We start from the raw sequence: 22,263 nt of genomic DNA, 5'->3' as shown, positions 1-22,263 counted from the left end.
ATATATACTGTCTCCCATTGCCACTGGAAATTTAGGAACTTTTTATTTGTTCCACATCCTTGCAGTCATTTCTATTTAAATTAGAACCATTCCCATGGGATATAATGACTCCTCAAAATGTTTCAGTCAGTATCTTTTGATGCTTAATGTTGTGATTAAACATCTTTTAATATGTTTATTGGCCATCCATATGTGGATAGTTTGTGTTCTTGCTTAATTACAAGGAATTTTAGAACACTTGAGTCTACTGAGTACCAATCCTCTGTCAGACATATATTTATTGCAGATACTGTCTCTGTCTACAGTTTGTTTGTTTGTTTGTTTTAGTTTGTAATCCCAGTTTTAGTTGTTGTTCAGTTGTTATTTTTTTTTTTTTTTTTTTTATTCTGTGCTGAGGATCTTTCCCTAAGTAGCCCAAACTTTCCTCCATCTTGGAATCATGCTGCAGGCTCCTGGGTACTAAAATTTCGGATTACACTACCATGCCTGGAGCCTTTTAATATTATATTTTATGTATTTCCATTGTGTATATGAGGGTATGTGGGCAAGCCCTTATGGAGACATCAGAGGACAGTCTCCAGGAGTTAGTTCTCTTCTTCAATATGAGGTCCAGGTCCTTGGTAGCAAGTACCTTTACCTGCTGAGCCATTTTTCTAGCCCTGTATCAGTGTTTTCTGTTCAGTTTATACTTGTATGTCCTAAGAAACTTTTGCTTATATCAACATTACATTCTTGTTTTTTATGGTAGTTGTATTGTTTCAAGCTTTTACATTTTAGTTGATTAGCCACTTACAATCATACCTGAGTAGTAGTATAAGGGGTTAGATAAAAGTTGTGTTGGTTCTTAATTGACTTTAGTATGAATTAAGACTAAAGGGCTTTTTGTTTTTGTTTTAACATTTATTTATACTTATGGGGTGGGAGCCAGTACATATGACAGCTCCTGTGTGGAAGTCAGAGGACAACTTAACAGATGTCATTTCTCATCTTCTACCATGGGGTTCCCAGGCACTCAGACCTTCCAACGTTTATCTGCTGAGCCATGTCAGCAGCCCAAGATTGAGGTTGTATAGCCTTGTAACTTGCATGTGAATATTAAGTTAATCTAGGACCATTTTTTAAAAAGTTAATTATACATCTTTGTTGAGAAACAATTATTCTGTAGATTCGTTGCTGAATATCAGATCTTCTCTGTGAATGTACGTTTCTAACGTTTTGCCAGTAACACATTGACTTGATTAGTGATGGTGTACCAAGTCTTGAAATCACTTGTTTGGTTATTCACTGACCTTTGAATTTATGTGCAAATTTTAGAATTAGAAACCTACTGAGAATTACCACTGGAATTCCATTAATTATATAAGTAGGTCGATTTAGAAATTTTACTCTTCCACCCATAAACAGGATTTAGCTCTCTTCTGCCGACTCTCAGGATGTTTCCTGTTTTTTAATGTTGAGATAGTTCATGCACACATTTTGGTAAATATTTTTAAAGGTTTTATTTTTAGGTGCTTAATATTAACTCTGTTTTGTTTATCTGTTTGCTTTCTGTTTAGTTGGGGTTTTGTTTGTTTTGGGGTTTGGGGAGGCATTGCTTGGGTTTGGGGATTATTTTTGGTTGACTTGGTTTTGGTGTTTCACCCAAGCTGACGCAGAAGTCACTGTATAAGCCCAACCTCTCCTCAAGGTTGTGGCAATCCTCCTGTATCAGTATCCTGAGTACTAGCATTACATGGATGAAGCACCAGGCCTGGTTGGTAAATGGGATTTTAAGACCATCATTTTCTAAGGTTTGTTGCAAGTATATAGGAGGATAGTTAATTTGTAAATATTGACTTCCCACTTGACAGCCTTGACTTACTAGTTTTACTAGTTATTTGTCAGATTCCTTGATATTTCCTATGTAAGTGATAGTCTTCTAATATATATAACTTTCAGTTTTCACATTTATTGTATGACACTGTACAATATGAATTAGGACTAGTGAGAGTACACATACTTTGATTATTCCAATCTCAGAAAAAATGCATTTAATTTGCCATTAAGTATCATATTATCTATAGGTTTTTGTAGATCTCATTTATTGTGTTAGACATTTCATTTTATTCCCATTGCCTGCAACTTTTGCCTAATCTAGTAATTGTATAATCTTGTCTTTTGAATCTATTATTGTGGTACATGGATTCTTCTAATCAGATAAAACTCACTTAATCTTACTATATTATATTTGTTTTTGTTATGGGTTTCCTTTTATACTCTTTATGTAATGTGTTTGTGAGACTTGCTAGTCCGTGTCTTTCTTTCCATAATATCTTGATCTGGTTCTGGTGATGGATTTACACTTGTATCAAGATGGATTTGGAAGTGTTTCTCTCCACCCTGTCATGTGTTTCTGGAACCACATGTTTGGATCGATATTTAAATGTACATAATGATATGTATCTTTTTAGCCTTTCTCTCATTTGGATATCCAAATAATAATGTCCAGTGAGTTTTTTCTTCTCACTTTTTCATGCTCTTGTTAAGTGTTAGAAACTGTTTTTACAAATATTGAATTTACTAGTAAAATTTCCTATGCCCGAAGTGAATTTAGGTAGTTTTAAATATGAATTTAATATTGTTTCCTATTTTACCATATTTGATAACTTGACAACTTAAAATGATTTTGTCCAGTTTTTGGAATTGTAAAAATTTTACTATAAAATTATTCAAAGTATTTCTTCTAATATTTTCAATATGAATAATTTCTTTAGTGGAATACCCCTATGTCATTTCCAATTTAGACAATTTGTGGCCGATTACTTTTTGTTCTTTATTAGCCTAGTCAAAAGATTACCAGGTCCTTGACCTTATCATAAAATCACATTTTGATGTACTGATTTTTCCCTCCAATATTGGTAAACAATTTTCCTCTGTTTCTATCCTTGAAGCTTGGCCCATAATCCTGGTCTTTTTGTGTTCTTAATGATGCTTTACCTGATCCCCCAAACTCCTCATAAGTTGTTTAATAATATATCAAATATAATTATTTAGGTTAAAACCTTTCCCAATTTCCCTTTTCACACATTTTTGATCCACAATTAAATAATTAGAAAGATGTGCTTTGATTTCCCTGTTTCCAGTCTTTGTGGATCATATTGTCATTGACTTCTAGTTTATTTCACTGTAGCCTGAGGATATCAGGGAAGATATGCTGAAGTCTTTCTTCACAGAAACACATGGTTTCTGTGTTAGCATGTTGTGTGGTGATATTGTGTTCCCCAAAATATTGTGCACCCTAATTAACTTATCTGAGGTCAAAGAACAGAACAGCCACTAGATATAGAGGCCAGAAAATGGTGGCACACATGCCTTTAATCCTAGCATTCCAGAAGCAGACATCCATCTGGATCTCTGTGAATTCAAAGCCACACTGGAAACAGCTAGGCGTGGTAACAAGAGCCTTTAATCCCAGGAAGTGATGGCAGGAAGCAGAAAGGTATTTAAGGAGTGAGGATGAGGAACTAAAGCCTGGTTAAGCTTTTAGACTTTTGAGCAACAGTTCAACTGAGATTCATTCTGGATGAGGACTCAGAGGCTTCCAGTCTGAGGAAACAAGATCAGCTTAGGAGTTGGTGAGGTGAGGTGGCTGTGGCTTGTTCTGCTTCTCTGATCTTCCAGCATTCACCCCAATACCAGGGCCTGGGTTTGTTTTTATTAATAAGACCTTTTAAGATTCATGCTACAATGTTGTCTGATCAATCTGAAGTTCACATCTTACCACCTCAATCTGAAAAGGATATAATACTGCCAAACCTAATGGAAGTCAAGGGCATTCTTAGGTTAAAAGACCCCAACCCCTGAAATCCTGCACATTCCACATGCAGTATCTTTCTTAATGAAACTCTTCTGTAGTTGCTGCTAACTTTGTGTCACTTTGCAATGACTTCTGGTATCTGTTTTGTTAGTGGTACATTATCCACGGTTCACAGTTAGAGCTGCAGGTTGTTTTGCATACTGCCTTCTTGGTAACACTGCTACAAGTTCAAACTTCAGGAAAACACTGCTGTTTTCAGTAATATAATTTTTAAGGATATTAGCAACAACTTTCCAATGTAGAAATTCAGTTAACATTTGTCGAGGAAATTAATAATGACTACTCTTGATTTACACAATCAATAGTTACTTATATTTCTTATCCTTCGGTGCTCTAGTAGTTAAAGGAAGAAAAACTGAATTGTAAATGTGGCCATTTGTCAGGAGAATAAAGATTGGCTGAAGTTACATTCATTTTGTAGGGAAATCACAAAAAGTATTACACATTTTGGCTTTAAAAAAAAATGAAGCCAGGCAGCAGTGGCACATGCCTTTAATCCCAGCACTCAGGAGACAGAGCCAGACGGATCTCTGTGAGTTCGAGGCCAGACTGGTCTACAAAGTGAGATCCAGGACAGGCACCCAAAAAAAAAGAATAAATCTCCCAAATCTTCATTTAATTGTTAAAAAGTCAGAAAGAAAGGATAAAGGAATAATAAAAGTGAAAGGATCCGTTAGTGGGAAAGTAGTCAGTACCAATTTATAAACTATCAAATTAGTCCTTTAAATTATTGTTAAATTCTGAGTTCAGAACCAGAATGATTTATTGTGTAAATCAAGAGTAGTCATTATTAATTTCCTCGACAAATGTTAACTGAATTTCTACATTGGAAATTTGTTGCTAATATCCTTAAAAATTATATTACTGAAAACAGCAGTGTTTTCCTGAAGTTTGAACTTGTAGCAGTGTTACCAAGAAGGCAGTATGCTTAGTGTTTACTGATTAAAATAAACTTTAATCATCAGGATATATACATTAAGTACTTAATTATTTTGCTATGAAAGAAATAAGTGTGTCTACAGGATGTGTTGGGTAATGCTGGCTTTTTCAGAAATATGATGACTGGGCCAACAAGATGTCTCTTACCTGGAAGCCTGAAAACCTGAGTTCAATCCCCTTGCCCCCATGCTAAAGAGAACGGGCTCCTCAAATTGTCTCCTGACCTCCACATGCATGCCGAGGCACACGTACATAAATGCACTCGAACACAAAATAACTAAATAAAACATAATTTAAAAAATTAGGGAAGTGCAGTGCCTGGGAAATTGAACCATCAAAGGATAGTTGCATCATGTGATAATCATACATCGGACTGGCAAAATGGTTTAGCAGGTAAAGGCAGTTAATGTGAGATTCTGGCAACCTGAGTTCAATTCCAGATCCCATGTAAAAGTGGAAGGAAAGGACTGAGCCACAAAGGTATCCTCTGTCCTACACACACTTCATGGCATGTTCGCCCCAAATACACATAATGCACGCATACATACACAAAGTAACTATACGTGTGTATGTGTGCTTATGTATTTATCTGACCTTAGGTTAATGGAACATCTAGGCAGGTAAAGGTTCTTGTCATCAATCTTGACAACCTGGATCCAATCCCTGAGACCACCATGATACAAGAGAACCAACTCCTACAGGTTGTCCTCTGACTTCCAGCTGTATCCTGTGTCATGTACACCTACATATAAATATTATAAATTTTTAAATCTGATTGAAACAGAGCAAGGGGAGTTATATGAGGGGAGGAGAAGTGATGTAATTATATTATCTAAAACAATAAATAATTTAAAACAATTTAAATCTGAACTCTAAAGCATACATAACCCTCTAAAGTTTTTGGTTTTCAGAGTGGTATAGTGGTTGGAGAATGATCTTTGGAATAAGGAAATCTGTATTATGAAATCTGTGTTTTGATTCTCTTAGTCTCATTGTTCATTTGGAAAACATAATCTATTCCCTCACATCACGAACTTGTTTTAAAGAGGAAAAAATGTAAAAAATATGTATAATTATACAGGATTCTAATGTATTTATTTATTTATTTATTTATTTATTTATTTATTTATTTATTTATTGCAGAAGAAGATAAATACAATACTTATTCGCCTTTGCTCTTCAAGTATTTCCTGGCAGAAGGAATCGTCAATGGGCATACTCTGTTGGTTGCATCTGCCAAAGAAAAGCCTGCTGACATTTTACAGGTATAGAATATAGTAATTCAACATACATTTTGAATGCTTCATGAAAAGGAATTATATACAAGCAAGACATGTACTTACAAATTATATTTATATACATTAATGGGAGCTTTTGTTTTTCTGAGTCAGGGCCTCACTCTAGATTGTGGCTGACTTCAAACTAACAGCAGCCCTGCCTCAGTGTCTGGAATTCTGGGATTACAGTCCTGCATCACCATGCCTGACTCTTTTTCTCATGGTTTGGTTTTAGTCTTACTATGTAACCCAAGTTAGCTTTGAACTTAGAATTTGCTCTCTCACCAACTTGAGTGCTGGGATTGCAGACACTCATTACCACATCAGGCCATATGTCAGGGTGGGAGGTGGGTTGTTGTTGTTTTATCTAAATGAAAACAATCATTTTTTTAGCAGAGTTTTGTTTTAAATTAGTGTTATTAGAGAGTTTTCTTTTAATCAGAAGTAAAAGAAAATTAATAAACTATTTAAAACTGAATACAAATTATTGGACCAGACATTAATCATGTTTAATAGCAAAACAACAACAAAAACTCAGTTTATATTGCTTACTGAAAACAGAAGGAACATACTCTCTTCTTTTACTTCTAATTAACTTTCTCAGTTGGACAAAAGTCATCTTTTTTTCATCCTAACTGCTACTATGCTTAGGCAGATATTCCAGAGCCAACCCTTACTTTCCTGCTTCTACAATATGAACTAACTTGTAAGAATTCTGCAAAACAATGTCACCATATTGATTTTCACTTCTTATATAAAAGTATAAAAAATAAATACAGTGTGGTAAAGCAAATAAATAAAAATGATATTTTGTATTCTGTTGTTTTTACTACTTTATATTTTTCATTTGTTTGGGTTTTTTGTTTGTTTTGTTTTTGTTTTTCAAGACAGGGTTTCTCTGGGTAGCTTTGTGCCTTTCCTGGAACTCATCCTGTAGCCCAGGCTGGCCTCGAACTCACAAAGATCTGCCTGCCTCTGCCTCCTGGGTACTGGAATTAAAGGTGTGCTCCACTATTGCCCGGCTTGTTCATTTGTTTGGTTTTTAGTTTTTTGAGACAGGGTCTTTCTGTTATGTAGTTTTGGCTGTTCTGGAACTCACTATGTAGACCAGGTTGGCCTCAAACCTGAGATCATACTCACAGAGATCCACCTGCCTCTGTTTTATGAGTGCTAGAATTAAAAATGTGCACCACCATGCATGACCGTGCTTTAATGATTTTATTTAATGTATGCAAAAGTACATTGGTTCCAAGTCATTAACATATTTGGCATTTTTATTGCAAAGATTAAGCCAAAGCTTTATTCTAAACCTACATAAAGAAATTTAAATGTTCATAGCAGCATTGTTACATGTAGTTGGTAATGTTCATTATATTCACTATGATAAGAGAACTCTGAAAAAGTTAGCTAAAGAAAAATATCTTCAAAATGTCTGGAGTTGTATCAATAAAAGAACAAAGAAATCAGAGGGTACAGAAATTACAAATACTCATCATTTGATATTCTTTTCCTTTGAGACTACCAGAAGTAACTCTTTTCTAAATAATAAGCAATAATGATAAAATATATGATCTATGTGTTGTATTTTTTCTTAAGGCAAGAATGTTTTTGACCTTATAGAGAATGATTCTGACTTGTACAATATTTAATTCTTTTTTCTGGAACAGGACCCCAATTTAAGCCATCATTTGAATAGAATTCATGATCTGAATGAATTTTTCTTTTAGCACATAGTCAGGGAAATTTCAGGTGAATGTCCTTTGTATTAATCAGCTTTCCATTCCTATGACACGTTACTTGAGATGATCTACCTTAAAAGCATAAAAGTTGCTGGAGAAACAGCTCAGTGGTTGTGAACACTTACTACTCCTAGAGATAACACGGGTTTAGTTACCAGCCCCCACATCAGAGGGCTCAGAATTCTATAACTCCAGTTCCAGGATGCCCAATGCACTCTTCTAGCTTCCTTGGACACCTGCATATACGTGGTATATCTACATTCATGCAGGAAGGTGCACAAACACATGCACATAAGTAAAATACATTTTTGAAGTGGAAGGGTTAATTTTGTCTCGTGGTTTAGAGTTTTCAGTCCATGATCCCTTGACCTCATTGCTTTGGGCTTGTGATAGAGCATCATGGGAGATATATGGTGTCTGCTCACCTCATGGTCTCTGGGAAGCAAAGAGTGAAAGGGAGCAGAGACCAGAGTCCCAGTATCTCTTTTAAGGCCATTCCACTGCTCACCTGAGCAACCAACTTCCTTCTAAGAGGCTCCCTTCTAAAGGTTCCATAGTGCCTGATAGTACAGTAATAGGATGGTAACCAAGCCTTAAAACACAGGCCTTTGGGGAAAACTGCAGACCTAAACTGTAACATTATTTATAAGGAATTGGTAGCATAAAATATTAATTTTCAACATGTCAATGACAGCAACAAACTTCTATACTCAAGCATAAAAGATACTGTAATACTAAATTTAAAACTAACAATTCTTTCATAGAGGTCAGACTTTATAATTTCCCTGTATATTTGTTTATTCAGTATATTCCCCATGAAGGCAGAGCTTTCCTCTGTTTTATTTACAGCTATAATTTTGCTGCATATTATAATGGGATAAATAAATGCATTTTAATGTATATGAATATTGTAAGAAAATAAAATTATATCTTTGTGATGTTTAATTTCAGACCTGACTGGGCCACGCAATACCCAGATACTTGATCAGAGATTATCCAGGTTATACAGTGAATATTTTTGGGTGAAATCAACATTGAAATTTTTTTTTGTTTGGTTTGGTTTGGGTTTTTTTTTGTTTGTTTGTTTTTTTGAGACAGGGTTTCTCTATGTATCCCTGGCTGTCCTGAAACTCACTCTGTAGATAGATCCACATGCCTCTGCCTCCTGAGTGATAGGATTCAAAGCATGTGCCACCACTGTTCTGCAACGTTGAATTCTTTTATGCTGAGTAAAGATGATTTTTTTTGTCAAGTATAATTGAGCTTTATTTAATCTCTTGAATGCCTGAACAGAATAAAAGGATTGATTATCTTGAGCATAAGAATTTTCTGTTATGACTGGATTTGAACTTGGGCATTGTCTGTTTCCTCCCTTCTGACTTAACTGAAACATCAGCTTGTCCCAGGACTCCAACCTGTCAGCCTTCAGATTGGAATTACACCTTCAGTTGTCCTGACCTCAGATGGGCTTGCAGACATGACTCTTGAGACCTTGAAAACTCACTCTGCAGGGCTTTGGGGTTCGTCAGCCTCCACAACTGCTTTGAGCAAGCTTCTTGCAATAAACTCTTTTTTTTTTTTTTTTTTTTTTTTCTTTCCGAGACAGGGTTTCTCTGTGTAGCTTTGCACCTTTCCTGGAACTCACTTGGTAGCCCAGGCTGGCCTCGAACTCACAGAGATCCGCCTGGCTCTGCCTCCCGAGTGCTGGGATTAAAGGCGTGCGCCACCACCACCTGGCTTGCGCCACCACCGCCCAGCGCAATAAACTCTTAACGTACTTATAAACACACACATGTAGTGTTTTAATTTTATTATCTTAAAGGATACTTTGCTCTAGATAAGCATAAGTAGTTCTTTTTTATTTCCATTGTTTAAAATGTGTTTATTTTTATTTTATATGTATGAATGTTTACCTACATGTATGTATGTGCACCATGTAAGAACCTGATGCCCACATAGATCAGAAGAGGGTGTCAGATCCCTTGGAACTGGAGTTACAGAAGGTTGTGAACCTCCATGTACATGTTGGGAACCTAATATGAATCCTCTTCCAAAGTTGCAAGTGCTCTCAGCCACTGAGCCACTTCCCCAGCCCTCTTCTTTTGTTTTAAAGTTGTCATTATTGGTTTTTCTTTGGTTTTTGTTCCTTAACCCCAGAATTTACTGAAGTGTAATTGAAAAGTGATAACTGTGTATATTTACCATTAATAACATGAGATATGTGTGTGTGTATTCACAGGGAATCTATGACCTACCATAGTTGCCATTGTTAGTGTAGTAAGAACACTTTAGACCACTTTTCCCTTCAGTACCCAATATAGTATTTTTAGCTGTAATCTCTGTGCTCCCAGAATTTCCTCAGAGTCAAAAGTTTTGTGTATTTTAACCAGCATCTCCCTATTTCTCTCACTGTCTAACCCCAGGTAATCACTGTGTTACTTTCTGCCATAGTGGGTGTTTAGGAGTGTGTTCTAGTGATGTCATATTCTTTTCCACTTAGAACATTATCAAAGACATTATAATGTTGCCACAAAGCCTAATGCTTTTAAGCAATAGTTATACTTTTATAACATGATTTGGTACTTAATTTTTGAAATTTTTTTCTTTATAAGTAACCTAAAACAAGTAATTTTTATTTAAATGCCAATTTTGTTTTCAATAATTGAATATTTATCAAGAATATATTCAATAGACCATAAAATTGAATATATGGGATTTAGAGAAGAAACTATCACTTTAAAAAAAAAAAACAGCAACAACCATAAATGACAAACTCAAATAAAAACATTTGAGTTGTAATGAACTCAAATAAAAACATGGTAGCCACTCAAATACTTGCCCAGTCTCAAGCTCTGTACATTCCACTGAGTATCTGTGAAGTTAGAATGGACATTCTAAAGCTATGGAACTTTGCTAAGGGTTTTACACTTCCAATGTCAGTTACATTTTTATACATTTACCTATCACAAAAGAAAAGACTGTGCCATAGTTGAACCTAGAAGAAAATTAGCTTTTAGTACCTTTTATGACTCATTTGTCCATTTGCTACCTCTTTTAATAATAAATTTATTTTTTAAAGGAGCACATGGCTCAGCAGGAGCAAGTGCTTGCTTATATAAGCCTGGTGATCTGAGTATAATCCTGGTATTGACATAAAGACAGAAGGAGAAAACCTACTCCACAAAGTTGTCCTCTGAGTGTCATATGCATTCCATGGCACACACTCCACACATACGTCGTACACACACACACACACACACACACATACACACACACACGAATAAAGTAAAAATTACTTTCATTTATTGTAATAGCATTATTTACATTTAACTATAATCATATCTTTAGATTAGTACTTTTGATTGTTTTAAATAGTATGTATGTTTAACTTTGTGCTACATAAATACAATTATTTGTAATTCATTTAAAACTTAATTTGTGTGCTTATATTTTATACAACTCTATTACACTTAATTGAATATAGACTACTGCACTCAGTTATATTTCCTAAATTTCCGGTCATCTCATTTTATATTTCTTGTCTTTGATATGGAAAGGAAGCAAAATTTGATTTTAAACAAATAGCATTCTTTTTCTATGAAAAATGCAAATGTTTTAATATATGAAAATGTAATGTGGTCCACTTAGTATTTATATGTGTTTAAAATATAAAGTATTATAAATGTATGAGTACTAAACATTTAAATTATTCATATACTCATAATACAAATACAGAAATATTTTAGCATCTCCCTGAGAAGAATAAACAAAATATTTTGTAGTATAAATTGATATGTTGAATACTGATACAAGTAAATAGGTTTTTCTAAGTAATATTTTCTTAGAATTTCAGATGTCCAACACAATTATCATTATACTTAAAATTTCATTTTTATCAAAAGGTTCAATAAAGAATGACCAAAATCAAGGTATTAACCATGTTTAAAAATACAGTACAAGAAAAATTATGTTGTAATTGCTTAGTTTTAATTTCTCAGACCTATAACCAGAGCAAATATTTCTGGACAAAGAAGAGGGGAAAGACAATTTTATAGACCATAATTATTTTAAAACTATATAACTGAAAGAAAAGAGATAAGCCTCATCAGCTGCCTAAGGTATATTATATAACCACCCAGCAATTTATCCATCATCCTTTGAGAACATATTCATGCCTATTGTAGTCAGAGCTCCTTCAAGAAACTGGCATTAAGATGCAGCTTTGAGAAATTATACCCTTAGAAAGTCCTATAGAACAGTACATGTGGAGTTGTTCAATCTTTAAAAAGCACACACTATAAGTATTGTAGTTAACTTTCTTATCTACAAGAATTTTCTTGTTAATCTCAAATGCAATAGATGAGTACTGCCCAAGAAAATATACTTTCTGTGGAATGTTGTATAAAATAATAAAATTTTAATTTTTATATAAAGATATTTAAATATTTAGCAGTAGGGTTTTTTATGTAATAAAAATTATATGTGAACACATACCTCACTTTAAAAGTTGAAGATACTAATATTTTATATTACATTCCTTTTATGAATTTAATGTCATTTGTTAATATATATGTGGAACTCAAGAAAATTTTCAGAAGTAAATGCTGTTACATTTTACAGTAAGGGCAAAACTTTGCATACTTGCTGGTGCTGGCATGCAGATAAGTAATGTTCATGCAGAATAAAGTATCTAATATCTGGAGAAAAGGGTGAAACCTTTACGATGTTGCATTAAACTTTTGACTGGTTTTTTTATATGCAATATTTCCTATCTCCAACATCAGCCAGGATGCTTCAGACAAGATAGAATGTTGTTAAGTCTGTAATCAGGACAGATGCACAGCTACTAGCAGGACAGATATACGACTGCTGGCTGCAGCATCCTACTGTGATGTTTCCTAAAGACTGGTAGCATCCTGCAGATTGAACATCGTATCACTGAATTCACGGTTCAAGGTTAAAATTTAGGTCCAGTTTTTCATATTTAATCTTTCAAAATTTAAAAGGAAAAGCATTACTATGACTTATCACAGAATAAGTAACTATTTAAAATAAGCCATATTTGATAAATGAACATAGCAAAACAATATTTAATAATGAAAGAATACAGTAAAATATTAAAATTTTTATAATTCTCATGAACTGAAGATTAACAAGTAAAAACTTGACTATCTTAATAAATTGAAAATATCCTATATACTACGATTGTTACCCAAACCTTGAACTCGTTTATTTAAATCTGGCTCATTTTATCATAAATTTACTTTATTTGATTCTCTGGTTTAAATTGAAATGAAAGATATGATGAGTTATTTAAGAATTAATTAGAGTAATACTTTTGCCAAACACTGTAGCATTTGAATTAATACAGTTTTCTTTTCCTTCTGACAGTTTGATGTTTGGATGTTTAAAGTTTCTATTTCCCATCCATTTGTTTCTTGACTCAGAAGACAGTAGGAAAGTGACTATAGAGGGCCAGTGCTTGATTCCATTACACTGCAGCTCTGAGTGGAAGGAATACAAAATACCTCAGACCCAAGCTTCGTTACTCTGCCAGAAAATGGCAAAAAGAAGTTTAAAAAAAAAAAAAAACAAGTATACCCTTCATCATTTTTGTCTTATCTGAAAGTTTTGTTACAGTGATTCAGAATGAAAGCAAAATATTATATTACAAATACTTTAAAATTATATGGGGTCTTTGCATCATTTAACTTTCTAAGTCATATGCTCAATATCTTATTAATACTATTTCCTCATGCATTTTTACATCTTCTAAATTATACTATTTATTGTATTTGCCTAAAACTATTATGCCTATATATTTTGTCTATATCAGCTTTACAGATACTAAGTATTGCTTTGCAGGCAGAGCTCAAAATCATGTTTCCTCTACATCTGGGTCAGCATTTTATTTCTTCCCAAATCATCAGCCATCTACACATTTTTTAGTGCTTAGTACTCTGATGTGCCTGTTGAGCTATAATTGTGTTGTTTGACCCCCAGGGTGACTCTGCCCCAGCCCCTGGCTACTGTGAGAGCTCATTTAGAATCCGAGGCCCTCCCCTGGCAGCCGCACTTGGAGCTTCTATAGCAATCTGAAGTCTAAGAAAATGACATGCAAGAGGGCCATGCTGCTGCTGCCAGTGACCTACATTTGTGGCCAGCTTTTAAAGATGGCATGGGACTGGCATTCCAGCAAGGAAGGGAAAGGGAAAGATGAAAGCAGAACTGTGAAGGAGAAGTAGTCTGCACTCCTGGCTCCTGACTCCTGGGAAACACTGCTGCTGTGAGAGGAATGTGTGTCTGACACTGATGTTTTCACCTGGACACAGAACTTGGACAGCAGCAGGGTTAGTTGGCTGTGAGGTTTATCATCCAGAGGGTGAAATTCACTTAGAATATGAGTAGATTTTCATTTCTCTTTTATTTCTTAGCAAGCTGGGAGATCTGCAGGTCATTTAGGCTTTTAAGACGGGGAGGTACCATATTCCAGAAATCTAAGTTCAACATGAACAATCTGCAGTATTGCTTTCTAAAACCTAAAGCACTCATTCCAGCCCTAAAATTACATTCAAATTTTTATTTTATTTTTGAGACAAGAACTCCTGTACCTCAGGCTGCCCCCATCTTGTTATGTCCCTGAGAAGGATTCCGCCTTTTATCTCCTGTTCCACCTCAAAGCACTGGGATTACAGGCATGTACCTCCACACCTACTCTTATTGTGGTACTGGAGGGAGAACCCAGCCAGGGCTTCATGCTTGTTCAGCAGGCACCCCGCCAACCGAGCTACATCCCAGACTGTTAATTTATTTTGAACCCATAAACCAGAACAGTTGTGACTCCTTAGATGTTATGCACACACAAAATGTAAATCAGTTATTGGAATGGTTATATAGCAGTTTATCATTCTTGAAAAGAAGCCATGTATTGTCTAAATTAGGAATATTTAATATAATTCTTTTTTTTTTCCCAGAAGAAATGGGTATTCAGTTTTCATGGGTATTGAGAACACTTAGTAACTTGGGTTCTGAAAACTAGAGCCATTTAAAGTAAAATATAATACTCTTTGTCCCACTTATTTGAAACCATAAAATATGCCATGAAAGGAGAAAGTAGCACACCACCTATGGTCATAGATTGAATACAAGAGCTATGAAGATTTGTGATGTCCAAAGATGAACTTTATGGTGAGCATGCTCGAAGAGAGGATGGTTTCTTCAGCCAGGGTTGAAGTGTTTCAGTGGCCAGGCTTCTCCAAAATTGAAGTTCTGTCATTGTAAGTGAAGAGCTGCAGAAAGTGGCCTTACTTTACCACATCTGTCTTTTCAAGTTATGGTATGTTGATGAAATTGGGGGCCTTTATAATGTGATATTTACTCCATAGTTTAATAATCTCTGCTAGATTAAAAGTTGGCTGAAAGTCGTGATTTCGTTCTTCTTCACGATGGAATAGACTTCCTTTGTGTTTTTGAACCACATTTTCTTTATTCATCTATTGATAGATAGCTAAGCTGGTTCCATATCTTGTCTATTGCGAAGAGTACAACAATAAATGTGAATGTGCAACTATCTGTTCTGACTAGATTTCTTTTGCTGTGTGCCCAGAAGTGGTGTAGCTGGCCTCAATGTTACTGTTGCTGTGATGAAATACTGTGACCAAAAGCAAGTTGGGGAGGAAAGGGTTTATTTGCTTCCACTTTCACATCATTACTTATCATCAAAGAAAGTCAGAACAAGGACTCTAACAAGACAGGACCCTGGAGGCAGGAGCTGATGCAGAGGCCATGGAGGTGTGCTTCTTACTATCTTGCACCCTGTTGTAGTTTGAATGTAATTGACCCCCATAAGCTCATAGGGAGTAGCATTATTAGGAGGTGTGACTTTGTTGGAGTAGGAATGGCCTTGTTGGAGGAAGTGTGTCACTGTAGGGATGGACTTTGAAGTCTTTGCTCAAGCTCCACTCAGTGTGTTACTCAGACCACTTTCTGTTACCTATGAGTCAAGATATAGGACTCTCCTACCAGGTTGATCTCAATCCTCAGGGGAGTCTTTGCCCTGGAGGAGATGGGAATGGGGGGTGAACTGGGGGGAAGGGGAGGGGAACGGGAGGGGGGAGAACAAGGGAATCCGTGGCTGATATGTAGAATTAAATTATATTGTAAAATAAAATAAAATAAAATTTAAAAAAAAAAAGAATACAGGTTACAAGCTTAACAAAAAAAAAAGATATAGGACTCTCAGCTCCATCTCCAGCAACATGTCTGCCTGCATGCCACCATGTCACACCATGATGATATAATTTTTTTCCTTTATTAGAGTTGCCCATGGTCATGATGTCTCTTCACAGCCATAGAAAACCTAAGAGACACCCCATGGTTTGCTCAACCTGTGTCCTTATAGAACCCAGGATTCCCAGGTTTCCCTACCCACAATGGACTGGCCCCTCCCAAATCAGTCACTAAGAAAATACCCTGTATGCTTGCCTACAGCGCTATTTTATAGAGGCATTTTCTCAATTGAGGTTCCCACCTCTGATGACTCTAGCTTGAATCAAGTTGACATAAAACTAGCCAGCACAGCTGGGATGCAGTAGTTCTAACTTTAGCTTTTGAGGAGCTGCCATGTTGATTTTCAATTTGTTGTCATTTGTCTTCTTAGTGATAGCAATTCTGACTGGGGTGAGATGGAACCTCCGAGAAGTTATAGTTCCTGGTAATTGTAGATATTGAACACTTTTTCAAGTATTTGTTAGCCATTTGTGTGTCTTCCTTTGAGAACATAAGCCCATTCATGGATTGGATGATTTGAAGTGGTTTAGTATTTAATGTTTAGAGTCCTTTATAGATTCTCTGTTAATTTTCTCTCAGATTTGTAGTTGGAAAAGATTTTTATTATGAAGGCTATTTTTTTTCCTCTGATAAAGGTTTTCTTTGCTAATCAAAATTTCTCTGGGGCTGGAGCAATGGCTAAGCAGTTGAGAGAATTTGTTGCTCTTCCAAGAGTTCCCACATTCTGTTCTGGGAACACAAGTTGAGCAGCTCACAACCTCCTGTAAGTGTAGCTCCAGGGACTCTGACACCCTCTTCTGGCCTCCACAGGCATCTGCATACACATGCCATACACACAGAGTGATACACATATACACATAAGTAACAATAAAATACATCTTTAAAAATGATTTTCTAATTAGATTAATCCTACTGTTTATTTCTATAGATACAAATGTATGTACACATATTTGTATGTGTACAATATACACATAATGTACACAAACATACACATGTTTTAACAGCAGCAATCACCTATTTAGTAGTTCTGTTTACCTTAATATTGATACTTTCAGAGTCACACTTAGTATGATCCTGTTGATTCTGAGTTAATTTTGTGTGTAGTATACCCAGATCTAGAGTAAACATTGAACTTCACTTTGTAAAGGAATCTGACAAAGGAAATTTTCTAATATTTATGGTTAGAAATATTAACAGATAATAGATAAAGACAGTCCATGGTTGTCTTCACGTAATTACTTATTGTAAGCTTTCTTTCTAAGACATTTAATAGAAGACATTGTAAAGTAATACATAATCCAAATTTTCATTTAGAACTTTTTCATGTTTATTTCTTTTATTTGTGTGTATTCGTGTGCCTTGGTATGCAGAGGACATCTTGTGGGAGTCAATTGTCTCCTTCCACCATGTGAGTCCCAAGGATGGAACTCATGTCATTCGCCTTGGCAACAGGTAACTTTACCTGCTGAGCCATCTTGCTAACCCCAGGTTTTATATTTTGATATAGAAAATTAGTAAATTTTGTATCTTAGTTCAGTATCTGTAAGAAAAAAATTATGAAAATAATATGGCTAGGAGTCTCTCTAAATAGATTGACAGTTTTGAATTTTATGTATATATAGGAAAATATGAAAGCTAATATTAGATGTGCAAAGAGTAGTAACTTTGTGTCTTCTGCCCTGGTAATGATCATGGAATGCATCCACAGTGATGAGTGTAGCATCATCCCCATTTCAGCAAGCATCATCTGAAGAAAAAGGGCTTAGAGTTATCAAAATACATTGAAAGAAGGACCCATAAACATATCATCATACTATTTCCCAACTCCAGGGAGAACTAAAGATCATACATATACTATGGCATTTTGTGCTAAATACTTATATGAAATAGCTTTTCAACATTGACAGTCATACAATCAAACTATTGATCAACTCTAATGTTGAAAATCCTCTTTGTCATGCAGTATCAGCTATTTGGAAGAGATTTAACGCATTGTGTAACAACACATCCATCTCATTAGCCTGCAAATTCACTTTCCCCTTTAATAACTGGTAAAATACCCATGCCAAATAATTGTTTTGAATTAAGTTTCTTTATCTTTATTATCAGTAAATATTTAATCTGTATAACCTATTTCATATGCCTGTAAACCCAGCATCATATAAAAATTTCTTTAAAGGATTTGTGAATGGGAAAACTTCAAGAAGCAGTGTAGTGTAATGGTTAAGAAATGTACCATAACTGTCATGGGGTTGTAGTAATAAAACTGTCTTTTGCCCACTCATGAATAGTAATAAATACATAGTGTGACATAAAAATATTTAAAGGAAATTTAACCATAAAGCAAGACTTCTCAAACTCAAATGCTATGTTTATTGTTTTGTAACCTTGTACAAGTTAATTAGCCTTAATTAGCTCCAATCTTCATATGTAAAATGAACTGAATCATCATGCTTGTTAAGATTTGAAATATTAATTATTTAGAGTACTCATAATTATACTAGCATTTTGTAACATGTTAACTACTGAGGTTTTTTTTTTTAATCCTGTTCTTACTGTTCATTATTTCGTTTTTGGTTATTTGAAGATATATGATCGTGTTTATCTTCCAGCTCTGGTCAGTGTGTGTGTGTGTGTGTGTGTGTGTGTGTGTGTGTGTGTGTGTGAAATCTTCTATTAGCCTCTATAAATGATGGGGTTTTTTCTGAGTTTTTTCATTGAATTATTATGCCCTTATTTCTACATACTGTTATATAACTTTTTACACTTTCTAAAGTTTTTCATTTTCCCCTGGCACCATTTCCATTTCTTGCTCAATTGTCTTGGTATTTGAATTCTATGTCAGATGCTTTTCTCAAGTATCTGATGATTTCTCTCTGTTCGTATTCAATGGTAAAGGACTGAAAAACTAACTGGAGGGACTTTGTGTCTGAGCACATAACCTGTGAACTAGTTCATTTATGGCTCATAAGCTCATCCATCTCTAACAGTCTTCCAGTCTCCTGACGTCTTGCCTGTTCTGTTTAAGAATGACTTCTGTTGTTCCGACAGCCTAGCAGTCGTGTGTGTGTGTGTGTGTGGTATATGTGTGTGTGTGCACATGTGTGTGTATGTGTGATGTGTATATGCACACATGCACGCATATATGTGATGTGTGTGTATGTGTGTGTAGTGTATGTGTGGTGTGGTTTTGTATGTGTTGGAGTGGAACTTGGATCACTCTTCCCTTGGAGATCTTCAATAAACCATCATCTTATCACATCTCTTTGCTCTGCTCCTACTTCAGAGTTTGTCCGTTTTGCCCTCCATTTCTGATGCAGAGGAGGGAGAAGTAGCATCCTGGCTCTGGGAGAACATATAGGAGGATCCAGGGTCTCACCAGTTCCTTTTAAAGACTTTCAGCAATCCTTGTGTTTTCGTACAAATGATGCTCCTAGCTTTCTGAAATTACTGGTTTCTTTTGTCATAAACCAGTTGTTGAGGTTAAGGAAAGCCAAGTGTTAGAAACTGGACTATTTTAATATTTTTTTTTCCTTTTTTCTGTATAAATCATAGAGAGGATCACTTGAGACACAGAGGCATAATGTAAAGAATTATGCTTGTTGTGGCATTTTCACATTGGAAACAGCCGAAAGGTCCACAAGACTGAAGTGGTGAACTGAATTTTGATTAAGCAATGCAGTGTAATATTTTAAAGCCATTGAAAATCATGTGCTTAATAAATAATATGGAAAGATCATAAGTTAGCATATAGCTTAGTATACATAATGGTCAATATGTATTTTGTAATGTGTATGAGTATGTGTGTAGACACACATGCATATATATAGAAGAAGCTAGGAGAGGAATACTCAAGTATGTTCAAATTACTTTTCCTTGGGTAGTAAATAAATGACTGGCTGTTCTGTTTTTCATGTTTCCCTTCATAAACACAAAAAAATTCTTATAATCCAGTGAATTCATTTCCTCTGTAGTAAAATGGGTACCCTCAGCCACTTGAGTAGCCTCCAGAGATAAAAACTGTCAGAGCCAGGGCCACAGTACACTTCTGAAGTCACTGCAACTGCACAAAGCCTGAGCCATTGCCAAAATTCTAGTCACCACAGCTTGTGTGTTCAGGAGTTAAGGGTCTTGTGTAACAAGGAAAGTGAGTATCACCACCTGCCCAAGGACTCATATCTCTAAAATGTGTGTGGCAACAAAACATGCAGTCATGGCCTTCATGTTTTCAGCTACATAAGAGATAATATCAGCTCTTAGCTTTTGTTTAGGACATTTATCAAGATTCCAGTGAATTGTGTTGTGTTTATTTTGACTCTGATTATGATATCTTCTCAGAATGCATCTGGGGTAAGAGTCTATCTAGTCCTGTAGCTAGGCATCATATCATTGCTATTCAAAACAATGAATACATTATTTATTGATTTAAGTCAATGTCATGTGAAACTGTACCTGATTTCTTATTAAGACCAAAAAGTTTGCCACAGTTGTTTCAAATACTCAAATATGTCACTTTTCAAATAAAAAATAATAAATAAAATCTTTTGTATATTCATAATAATATAACAATCAAAGGTAGAAATAATCCAGTAAATGTGGGTAAACAAAATTTAGTATATACATACAATGTAATATTTGCTAATTAAAAATAATGAATTCATGATGTATATTACAACATGGATAAACATGTTAAATGAAAAAAACCAGACATAAAATTTTGTATCACTCCGTATAAAATGTCCAAGAGAGCCAAATTCATAGAAACAGAAAGATTAGTAGTTGATACTGGCTCTACAAGATGCATTGAATATCTTTACAGAATGGTGAAAATATCTTGAAGGTGGATAGTGGTTATGATAGTTAATCTCTATTGTTAACTTGGTTGCAGTGAGACACCTGGGAGATTTGCATAGCACGGCACTGAGTATGGCAATAAGGACATTTCCAGAGATGATTTGATCGTGAAGGCTCTGACCTAATCAATGGGTTAATCCATTGTAAGATTCAGAATTTGAATAGGCCAGTGAGATATGGTGGAATTGTAGAAGGTGGAACTAATTAGAGGAACTTGTTCATTGTGGACTTGCCTTTGACAGATATATCTTAGCTTTGTATCCTTTTTATACCTATCTGTATCCTGCATCCTACATTCTGATATCATGAGATGGGAAGTTCTACTCCTCCACACTACACTTTTTTGCCTAGCAACAGGCCTGGAAACAATGCAGCCAGATGACTATGGACTGTATCTCTGAACCAAAATAAATCCTTTCTCATTTTATCTTGGTCATTTAGGTGTTCCATCACAGTAACAGAAAGCTTATTCGATGTTGAGAACTGCACAACTCTGAAATATTAAAAACCAATAGACTTCAAAGTATTGATTTTACCTTAATTGTAAACCATATAAGCTGGGCCTTATGGTTGTATGGTACATATCTGTAGTCCCAGCTGTCTTGAGGCAGAGAAGGGAGGATCTTAAGTTTCAGGCCAGCCTGAACTGTGCTGTATAAAATGTGACCCTGTCCTCCCTACCCCTAGAGGGAAAAAAATAGTATTTGATCTTGAAAAATAAAAATTGCAATTTAGATAAACTTAAAATATAATTATAGTTGCTGTTGTAAATTCCCACATCATTTGTGGTTCTGGCTAATAAAAAATAAAAACAAAAATCATGACATACTTTTCTTGCTTACAAAATGCTGTTTTTATTTATTTATAACATGTGACAAAAATAATTTTAAAGTTTCTTTCATAGCTACTCACTAGGTCACCTTACAAAATAATAAATTGGGATTCAGTATCTATATTTAATACAAAATTTTAAATTCTGTTTTTATTGTTTAAAAAGTAAGTTTGAAGGTGCAAAAACTAGCAATTTGATATTGGGAAAATAAATGTCTTTATTCTCCACTGTTACTTCATTCATTATTCCAGTGAATAAGTTTTTGAGTTCTAGAATTACAAATGAGTAGACAGATTATACAATGATGTATTTTATTCCATGGCAAATACAACAGTAACTACATATAGTACATAAGTGCTGATTCCATACTTTGCTTAAGTATATATTTTTATTAGTATATACTTTACTTCTTGCTAAAATAGAATTGATGTTTGTGAATATAGAAATTCAGATGTATTTGAATAATAGTTCATTAAA

At 34.9% G+C, this 22,263-nt stretch overlaps 1 protein-coding gene across 1 annotated transcript in view; it reads left to right on the top strand.

Moving 5' to 3' along the window:
* Elp4 (elongator acetyltransferase complex subunit 4) overlaps positions 1–22,263 on the top strand; it is a 217,886-nt gene that overhangs the window by 31,313 nt on the left and 164,310 nt on the right. Inside the window, exon 3 of the mRNA XM_059261055.1 lies at positions 5,939–6,060. Coding sequence (XP_059117038.1) covers positions 5,939–6,060 — 122 coding nt within the window. The remainder of the gene's footprint in view (positions 1–5,938; positions 6,061–22,263) is intronic.

Source organism: Peromyscus eremicus, chromosome 4 (assembly GCF_949786415.1).
Source record: "Peromyscus eremicus chromosome 4, PerEre_H2_v1, whole genome shotgun sequence".
NCBI classification, from domain to species: Eukaryota; Metazoa; Chordata; class Mammalia; order Rodentia; family Cricetidae; genus Peromyscus; species Peromyscus eremicus.
The sequence above is the reverse complement of the archived record's forward strand: the minus strand, read 5'-3'. Positions and strand labels throughout refer to the sequence as shown.